The 10000-nt window shown below is 46.6% G+C and overlaps 1 protein-coding gene and 1 long non-coding RNA gene across 5 annotated transcripts in view; one reads left to right on the top strand and one right to left on the bottom strand.

Annotated features, from left to right (window-relative positions):
* Positions 1–7364, bottom strand: part of LOC135107638 (thyroid transcription factor 1-like) — a 19015-nt gene extending 11651 nt beyond the window's left edge. For 2 of the 4 annotated variants that reach the window (XM_064017708.1, XM_064017709.1), the window contains exon 1: positions 67–227. In XM_064017708.1, the coding sequence (XP_063873778.1) occupies positions 67–81 (15 nt within the window). In that variant the 5' untranslated portion in view covers positions 82–227. Of the gene's footprint in view, positions 1–66; positions 502–6194 lie in introns of those variants that run through there. The other 2 variants (XR_010271871.1, XM_064017707.1) reach the window with 2 other exon arrangements.
* Positions 2513–10000, top strand: part of LOC135107640 (uncharacterized) — a 54933-nt gene continuing 47445 nt past the window's right edge. Inside the window, exon 1 of the long non-coding RNA XR_010271872.1 lies at positions 2513–2801. This is a non-coding gene — a long non-coding RNA (uncharacterized LOC135107640). The remainder of the gene's footprint in view (positions 2802–10000) is intronic.

Here is a 10000-nt window from a genome sequence, read left to right as displayed (position 1 = left end):
TAACTACAACCACCACTACCACCACCACCACTATCACCACCAACACACGGCCTCATAAAAACTCACTCTTGTCCGGGTCATCTTTGTGGGAAGAGAGGGAGGTGAGCTGGGCCTCGGGGAAGGGGGGGCACAGGGAGCTTAGCTGCTGCACATGCGGGGAGGTCAGCGGCGGGTGGAGGGAGGAGGAGGAGCCGCTGGAGGAGGTAGTGCCTGGAGGAGAGAGGGAAGCCGTCGGGGAGCTGTTCACGCCCATCACTCCAGGGCCTCCTCCAGTAATCTGAGGACCACCGTCTACTCCGCCACTTCCTCCGCTGTCTCTCCCTCCCTCCCCGCCACCGCCGCCGCCTCCGCCGCCGCCGCCGTCGAGGTATGGGGTCTCCTCCTTCAGGTAGTCGTTGTCCTTCACGTACTTGGCGTAGGTGGCGTCCTTGTACTTGAAATAGTCGTCCTTGATGTTCTCTTCCTCCTTCACCACAACGCCGTCGCTGCTCATCATGTATTCTGTGGGAGAGAAGGGTGGGTCTGTAGTCACACACACACACACACACACACACACATATATATACACAGGGTCATTGGTTTGGAACGAGGGTGTAAATTGCCTTCTGTATACAGTGGTTAGTGGTGTTTGTTTGAGTCTTCCTCTCGCGATGCTTAGGCCGGTATTCTTAAACGCTCTGTTCTTTCACCGTGACTTGTCTAAGGTTACAAGATGATTAGTTGGATTCTCAAGAGTGTTTCTCATGTTAATAATGTAGAAATCTTGTTATCTGTCACTGGAACTATAAATACACACTTAAAAACCCGTGTCACCTCAACTACACAATCTTTTGAATGTAGTGAAGGTGCGGCGCAGAAGTGTTTCAAAATACGGTCTTTAGTGCTGGGTTGTCTTGTCCCGACTGTGCGTCCCTGTCCCTCTCAGCACGGGTCAGGCGCTAATTGCTCCCTCGTATGATGGTGTTGGGAATGTTTATGAAAAGAAGTATAAAATTGATGAAGCTCTTCGTGTCCTCAATGTAAATAAAGCTGGAAATAAACTGAGAAGACATGGTATACGAAAGAAATCATTACAGTATGTGAATAAATTAAGTGGAGATTAGAAATTTACATGGTGGAGAGAGAGAGAGAGAGAGAGAGAGAGAGAGAGAGAGAGAGAGAGAGAGAGAGAGAGAGAGAGAGAGAGAGAGATATTCCGCTATTGATTATTTACTTATTTCTATTGTTTTTTTTATCTATCGTCATTCTTTTCCTGAATTGAAGTGGGTGTCTTCAGTGTGGCTTTCTCCCCAAGAGGTTCCCGCTCAGGGCCTTGGAACGTGCGCGATTTTAGGTTAAACTTTATATATTTGTTGATTATTTATGTGAAGAAGTGTGTGTGTGTGTGTGTGTGTGTGTTTAATTTCAAAATATGACAGCGTCCTTTTGTATATCTTGAGTGAGATCGTTGTTGTTGTTTGGTCTTCTTCTTCTTCTTCTTCTTCTTCTTCTTCTTCTTCTTCTTCTTCTTCTTCTTCTTCTTCTTCTTCTTCTTCTTCTTCTTCTTCTTCTTCTTCTTCTTCTTCTTCTTCTTCTTCTTCTTCTTCTTCTTCTTCTTCTTCTTATTATTATTATTATTATTATTATTATTATTATCGCCGTTGATTTCACTACTACTACAACTACTACTACTGTCATTGCTACATTTCTTATTCTCCCTCTAATCAGTATCCCTTACATCCTGGGCACGCACGATCTGCATACTAAACATGCCTTCATATTCTTCTTGTGGTGCGAAGGGCGATGGGAAAGAGCAAGAGTGGAGGGCTGGTGGTGCCTCCTGTTAGACCCTCGTATTCCCACAAGGCAAGATGGAAATTACAATCGTTTATAGATTTATCTGCGTTTTATTTATTTATATATTTTGTTTATGTATTTTATCTATTTATCTATTTATTTTTTTTTGTCTTGAATATCATATTGTATTTTTGGGAAAAGCAAGTTTGTGATGAGAAGGCAAGTTATTATTGTTGTTGTTATTGTTGTTGTTTTGTTATTATTATTATTATTATTATATTGTTATTATTATTATTATTATTATCATCATCATCATCATTTTCTTTTTCTTCTTGGTCTTCTTGTTCTTCTTTTTTCTTGTTTTCGGATTTTTTGCTCGTGTTCTTATTTTTCTTCTCATTATTATTACGTATAGTTAATTACCCTTGTCGTTGTTGTTGTTGCTCTTGTTTTTGTTGCCATCAATATTCATGTTACTGCTCGTCATTTCGTGCTTCATTCAGCTCCTCAGTCTGCCACCAGGCTTCTCTGCAATGGACCCGCGGACGCCGGTGCACATTTCCCTTGGCAGTGGCGGCGGCTGGCGAGTCGGGGCTGCGACAGGATACCACGCAACATTTCTCCGCCCGTGAGTACATCCGTTGTTGTTTTGTTATTATTATTATTATTATTATATTGTTATTATTATTATTATTATTATCATCATCATCATCATTTTCTTTTTCTTCTTGGTCTTCTTGTTCTTCTTTTTTCTTGTTTTCGGATTTTTTGCTCGTGTTCTTATTTTTCTTCTCATTATTATTACGTATAGTTAATTACCCTTGTCGTTGTTGTTGTTGCTCTTGTTTTTGTTGCCATCAATATTCATGTTACTGCTCGTCATTTCGTGCTTCATTCAGCTCCTCAGTCTGCCACCAGGCTTTCTCTGCAATGGACCCGCGGACGCCGGTGCACATTTCCCTTGGCAGTGGCGGCGGCTGGCGAGTCGGGGCTGCGACAGGATACCACGCAACATTTCTCCGCCCGTGAGTACATCCGTTCTTTAGCCTTTGGTTCTATAGCGGCTGATCCCGAGACCCATTACTACTGTTTGCTTCAGATTAAGGGCACTGGGTCTCGTGTGTGATAATTCTGACATATATTTTGAGTCTTCGTTCTGTATGGGATGATCAGTCTTGTTCTTGCGGGCGTTTCTCGTGTCGGTAAAGCAGAATTCATGTTTAAACTATCGCTGACATGAAAACATCCTTGAAATTCTCTCGAGTCCACTACAGCATGTTAAAAGATGTGGAAGTAATGAGAATGCAGTCTTTTGTTCATTATCATTACTTATTCCTGTTGTTTTACCATCGTTACTGATCCCCTCACCTGTCTAAGGAAGGTGGGTGAACAATCAAGTCGGACAGGTGTTAGATTTTACCTTCAGTTATTTGAATGCGTTAGAGTCTTGCTTTATTCCTCGTGATTCTCTTAATTCGATTCCGTAGTGAAGGTTTGAGTGTTGGAAAACATAGAAGTATTTATTTATTTATTTTTATGTATTCTATTTATTTATTTATTTTTAAGCCAGTCGGTGTGTGGATAAATTTGAATCCATACCTCATCTGTTGTGGGACCAGGAGCTTCACGAGTGCGCCGCCGTGGATCAGCCCAGGTTGATTGATTGACTGATTGACTTAAGGTGCCACAGAAAAGGATAAGTTGACGCTTGTTGATTGAAGTGGGTGCCTCGTGTGTGTGTGTGTGTGTGTGTGTGTGTGTGTGTGTGTGTGTCTGTGTGTGTGTTGCTAATGACTGATGTGAATGGCTCGTGCTGTTCTGAATATGGGACACTGACTTCTATTAGTATCTACGTAGTTGTATAATAGTGTGTTGTGGTGTGCCGTGCTGGCGTTGTTCATGTTGTGTTGCTGTAGCTGTTGTTCTGTAATCCTCGCTGTGTTATGACGTGTAGTGCTGGTGGCGGTGGCGTGAGGTGTGCAGTAACCCGGTGCTACGTTGCATTCGTTACTGTGTTAAGGAACCAAAAGCCAGAGATGATGAGTTATCTTCTTATTAGTGTTTATAAATTCCCACTGATGATGCATGACGCGAAATCCCTGTTGAATTATCATCAGAATCACGAAAAATATCCTTGAAAACTCTACTGACTTTACTGCACACTGTTGAAGTAAGATCAGACACTTGACAATTCTTATGGTTCTCACTACAGTCCGTTAAAAGGTAGCTGAGATAAAACGCCGCAACGTTTAGCTATACGGATCATTGCGTGATGGTGGGCGAGCCGTCGGGTGTCCTGCCCTGCGCTGCCTCTTGGCTTGTGCTGGCGGGGTGGTGGTGCTACTCAGGAATCAGGCTACTCAGGTGCTACTCAGGAATGACGTTCTGCAGCACTTCTTCCCCGCACCTTCACTACTTACCAAAGGCTCTTGTTGAAGCTCCACGAGTTTTTAATGTTGTTTTTACGGTTCTAATGACAGATGAACAAGATTTTTTCATTGTTAAAAGCAGAAATACTCTTGGAAACTTGGCTAATCATTTCCTTTGAGAATAATCGTAGTGAGGAAGCAAAGCGTTTCAGATGACACACAGCCGCTTGTGTTCATTGGCTTAACGTAAAGAAATGTGATTGGTATTTTTGTTGTGGGTGGATTAGTTTTTGTAGGTATTGTTAGTATTAGTATTAGTATTAGTAGTAGTAGAAGTAGTAGTAGTAGTAGTAGTAGTAGTGATAATGTGGTTGTTGTTGTTTTATCAGAGTTATATCAGTTTACAGGGCTGATATTTTGAGTAGCATAAATGCATCTCTCTCTCTCTCTCTCTCTCTCTCTCTCTCTCTCTCTCTCTCTCTCTCTCTCTCTCTCTCTCTCTCTCTCTCTCACGTATCTCAAAAGCGTGAACCGTTAAATATTTTCTCTCGGTGTGGACAAAAGCATCAAGATTCAGGAGTGCACCCTTTAACTTTGCGTCCCGTGCGGCTCATTGCGGCATGTTGTTAGAAGCTTTAAGAAGGTAACGTAAAATTCTCAGTCTTGCCTTCAATTAAAAAAAAAAAAGTTATCAGTAAGAAAGCAGACTCAATAAACTTTTCGGAGAGAGAAATGGTAAGGGAAAAAAAATAAATAAATAGATAAACATTGAATTTCAGTATTGAGATTTAGGAAGAATGACGTTTGTTGGTAGAAATTCAGTTTAAGGTTAGGAGATGAACGGAAAAAAACAATCGTAACTAATCAAATCAAGTGCCTGTAGCTCAGTTTTTATTCATTTTTATTTATTTATTTATTTTTTATATAGCTCACACCTCACTGTTAGATTATCGAAACACACATACACACACACACACACACACACACAGTGGAAATAATAACAAACAAAAAATCTCATTCTTACACACACATTCCAAAACCACTTAATTATGAACAGAAAAATTAAGCAGAGGCGTGTTGGGGGCGAGGCTGTGAGGAGGAGAGAGGGAGGGATGTTAGTAGAGAGAGAGAGAGAGAGAGAGAGAGAGAGAGAGAGAGAGAGAGAGAGAGAGAGAGAGAGGGAGGGAGAGAGAGCAATGTGTGTGTGTGGACGGACGGGGAGTGCAAAGGAAGGCAGGGTGTTGAAGATCCTGGCTAGGCGATAGGAGAGGAAGGTTGTCAAGACGATAGCAGTACGCGGCGCTGGAGACGTGGGAAAGTACTATAGATGGACGCAGAGGGTGATGGTGAAGGAGGTAGTGGTGCACAGGGATAGTCCATGAGGGGGGGGGGAGTGTGATGGGAACAGAGGTGATGGCGGCGATGCTGATGGGAAAGCAAGGAGAAATTCAAGAGATGGGAAACTGGTCGTGCTTTGTATTAGAAAGAGGCATCAGTGTTGGAAATATTGTAGCTGTGTTAGTAAAGGAAGGTAATGAAGAGGTGCACTAGTAGTATGCATTGGTAGTGATTGCTTGGGTTTGACCTTAAGGGTAATGGCTGTAGTAATGGGAAGGTATTGAGAAGGTAATGTGGTATGTATGTGTAGCAGGGGAGGTACTGTACTTGGAAAACAGGGAAAGGGGAGGTAAAGAAGGGCTGGAGGGATGGTAGTGGGCAGGTTTGTGTTCGGGAAGCGATAATAAAGAGATAAATTGTGAGAGAAGAATAGATGCTTAGTGTGGTGTTGAGGTGGAGAGACGAGGGTGGAGGTATGGTAATGGACAGGAAGGTTGCGTTGGGGTTACAGAAAGGGTGGTAAATGAGGAGGGGAATCTGGGAGAGTGATAAGGCATTGCTGGCTATTCTGTTGAGGAAGCGGAGGGTGCGCGGAGAGGTGAGGGAAGGCGGAGTGCTGAAGGGAGAGTGGCACAGGGTAGGTGTTGGAGGAAGAGTACTGAATGAGAGAGGGAGAAATTTTCGGTGTGGGATGAAGATGGGAGTGCTTACCGTGCTGTTGGTGTGGGGGGAAAGCGTCCATGAGATCCCCGCCGCCCACGTCACCCATGCTTGGCGGCTCCCCCATGTGGGCGGCCTCGGCGATGCTTGGATCGTGTAGATGGGCGTCGGCAAGGTGGGGATCTTCCCAGAATGGCGGCACCCATACTGAGGAGTCCACGCCCACGCCCCCACCCTCCAGGTACTCTCGTCCACCACCGAGATAGCCACCCATTACACCCATCACGCCCATACCGCCCGCTGTGGGTGGCATGCCGCCGGACATCATCATAGTGTGTGTGTGTGGGTGGATGGCGGAGCTGGACGGAGGTTGCGGCGGCGGCGCTCGCGTGGACCACGGGCGTGTGGGGATGCAGGCTGTGGGAGCTACAGGCGTGAGTGGCGGTGGTGGTGGCGGCGGTGCAGGACGCCTCCAGGAGATAAGAGCAAAAATAATAATGAAGTCACTTTGTTCAGGCACCAACTTGTTTGTGATGTCGCTTATTATTGGAGTTTCATGTAAAAGCTTTCACGACTTGAGAGAGAGAGAGAGAGAGAGAGAGAGAGAGAGAGAGAGAGAGAGAGAGAGAGAGAGAGAGAGAGAGAGAGAGAAATGCAAAGAAGTCGTGCGTCCCCCGCGGGCGAAGTATCTGTGTCTCAAGTGAGTAACCAAGAGGCGACCAAGTGCGGGCGAGTAGCGGTCATGTATCACTCGTGTTTAGTCAGGAGTCTCCCTCGGCCACTCTTGCGCGCACACTCCTCTCGGCGGGACACGCTTGAGCACCCGCCCTCTTCAAACGCTTCAAGTCCTACTTCAGCCTGCCCGGACGACCCTTGAGGGCGGCGTGCTGTGGTTACTACCCTCACTCACTCACTCATGCTCACTCCCAGTCCCTCTCGCCACTGTCACTCCGTCCGTCACTCTGCTCGGCGCGGGTCACTCAGGTGCGGGAAAACTTTGGTTAGCCTTTTTTTTTTTTTTTTACGGAGGTTCTCGTGGTGCTGGGCGGTCCGTCCTCTTCCGCGGCAGAGTGTGGCGCGAGGGGAGACGAGACGGCGGGCTGGTGGCCTCGGGCAGTGCGGAGCGGGGCGGAGGGAGGGGCTACGGTACAGGTGGGCGGAGCCTGATTGGTGGGGGTGATGGCATGGCTTTTGTTGTTGTTCACTGTGTGGGCGGAGTACGGTCGCCTCCTCCTCCTCCTCCTCCTCCTCCTCCTCTTCCTCCTCCTCCTCTCCGTCCTCCCATAGTCCTGTGATACATTATTACTCACACTTCTTTACCCCCCCTTTGTTCCTCCTCTTCCTCCTCCTCCTCCTCCACCATCAAAACCTTGTGGACTTTCAGAAGGACACAAGGCGGGTTTGTTTACACTCGAGAATTCACCCCGCTGATTGCCCTTATCACCGGCCCGCTGCTGTAAACCTTCCGACCAGCAGAACCACCACCATCACCACCACCACCCTTCCCTTCCCCCACCCCCTGCTACTGTTCACATCCCACGACCCCAAGGAACACGCTACCTTCTTCTCCCCTCCTTCCGCTTCCTGCACCCCATCCGTGGTCTTGAGTTACGACCTATGAGCTTTTTGTTCCTAATTGAGGCAGCGCGCGGGGGTGTCAAGGTGAGACTCAGGTGGGGCGCCGCGGCAGGTGGCTATATGAGGGTCGCCTGGCGCAGAGGTGAGGCAAGGACGCTGATTGGCTGAGTGGCGGTGCTATGTTGGGCCGCCGGTTGACAGTTGATGAGTGTGTTACGTGCTGTGTGTGTGTATACGTGATTCTTTATGTACCTGTTATGTTCTCCGTTATATTGGTGGAACTTAGATTATTTTCCTTTATTTTCGCCGCGTGTCTGTGTTGTATCTGACCTTCCGGTGTGATGCGTCTCAGTGGTCACGTTCCAGATGTCTTGCTGGTGGTGCTTGCTGTGTGCTGGTGCTCCTCACTCCTTTGATGTTCTTCAGTTCCTCAGCTCTATCACACTCCCACTCAGTGCTCTCAACAATTACCACCACCACTCAATACATCCACTCCCCTGCCACTCCATCCCCTCTCACTCAGCACTTTGCCCACTCCTCTCACCTCTCATACACTCTCTCCTTCCTTTTCCCCTACCACGTTCCTCCCGCGCCTATTAACCCCCACTGAGCTCCCTCCCCCACTCCATGCCGTCCGCCCACTCACCTATCACCGCCCACGCGTCGGAGTGGGTCCTTTAAGCCACAAAATAAAGATACAAACACCGGCCACACACACCACATGTGCAGGTGGCGCGCGGGACTCAAGCCTTTGACATTCATCTTTAATGTCCCGTGCTCCCCTACAGGTCTCGTCCGGACGTGTGCGTGTGGCGTGGACTTAAGTGGCTGTCATGCGTCACTACATCGCGCCCATGACGCACCCACGACGTTTACCGGAAGGGGAATGACGGGGCATTCATTTTAGTGGAGCGGGGCAGTGGAGGTTGTGAGGGCGAGGCAGTGCAGGACGGGAGACAGCGGGCGAGGGCGGGGAGGAGGAGGCGGAGGCTGGGTAATGGCCGAAGCCAGACTTTGGCCTTAATGCAGCCACCAGATAACGGCAGTGGTGTTTTCTGGGAGGCGCCCACACTCCCCGCCGCTGTTTTTACGGATTATGGGGTCGTGGCGGACATATTTGCCTCTCTGTTGACGCCACAGCGGCCTAGAAGAGAGACCTATGGTGATTTGTGTAGCCACGCCGGGTTATTTGCAGGCGAGCTCTCCTATTGGTGGCGAGAAGTGAGGGGTGGAGTCTCGGTCAGCAGCGCGAGGGTTTGATTGGCTGCAGGACCCGCGAGGGTGAAGGAGACACGTGCGCCTCGAAACAATGGAAATACGAACCAGGCGTGACGTCAGCGTGGCGAGGTGTGGCGGCGTGATGGGCCTGGTGGTGTGCTGTGGTAATGATGATAACAATAATGATGAAAATGGTGGTAGTGGGAGCAGCAGTAGTAGTAGTTGTAGTAGTAGTTGTAGTAGTTGATACTAGTTTGATAATAATAATAATAATAATATTAATAATAATAATAATAATAATAATCAGCTAATTACATTTCATACAGTGGATAAATTTCGTTTACTTCTGGTTTAGTTTTTACTGGTCCGGTGAAATTTCCAGTTCATAACATATTGGTATTGTACTGCAAATTGTGCTGCCCATGAAAGATTTTTTTTTACCAAATAATATTGATGATAATAATAATAATAGAATAAATCGAGTTTTCTTGTTACTATCTATATCTATCTGTCTATCTGTCTGTGTATCTATCTGTCTATCTGTCTGTCTATATATGTATGTATGTATGTATTTATCTGTGTCTATATTTCTATGTATCCATCTATCTGTTCCGACCATCCATCTTATAATGACTACAACAGAAGATTACATATATTCACATCATCCTACATTTCCTCCATACGTGCTCCAATCCTCGCATTCTACCTCCTCTTTCCCCTCACGCATCACAGCACAGTACTATTATCCTCCCAATACACTGAAGCTCATCTCTTTCACCCACTGCTTGTACTACACTCCTATATTCTTAGTAATCTCACTTTCTGACATGCTTTTCAATATAGGAGCATAAGGAAACGAGAGAATTTGCAAGAAGTCGTCAGGTGTTCACTTGGCAATCCCTGAATGAAAATTACCAGCCCATTTTCAGCCTGTCATCCTCATTTGTAAATATGTCTATTCTCACTTCAGCGCTCCCCCTCCCCAGTGACTCGGCACTTACAGCCTGATTAAGGAGTCTATTTCACTCATCCACCATTCTGTTTCGAGAGCCATTCTAAAT

The sequence above is a fragment of the Scylla paramamosain genome, chromosome 15, assembly GCF_035594125.1.
Source record: "Scylla paramamosain isolate STU-SP2022 chromosome 15, ASM3559412v1, whole genome shotgun sequence".
Lineage (NCBI taxonomy): Eukaryota > Metazoa > Arthropoda > Malacostraca > Decapoda > Portunidae > Scylla > Scylla paramamosain.
The sequence above is the reverse complement of the archived record's forward strand: the minus strand, read 5'-3'. Positions and strand labels throughout refer to the sequence as shown.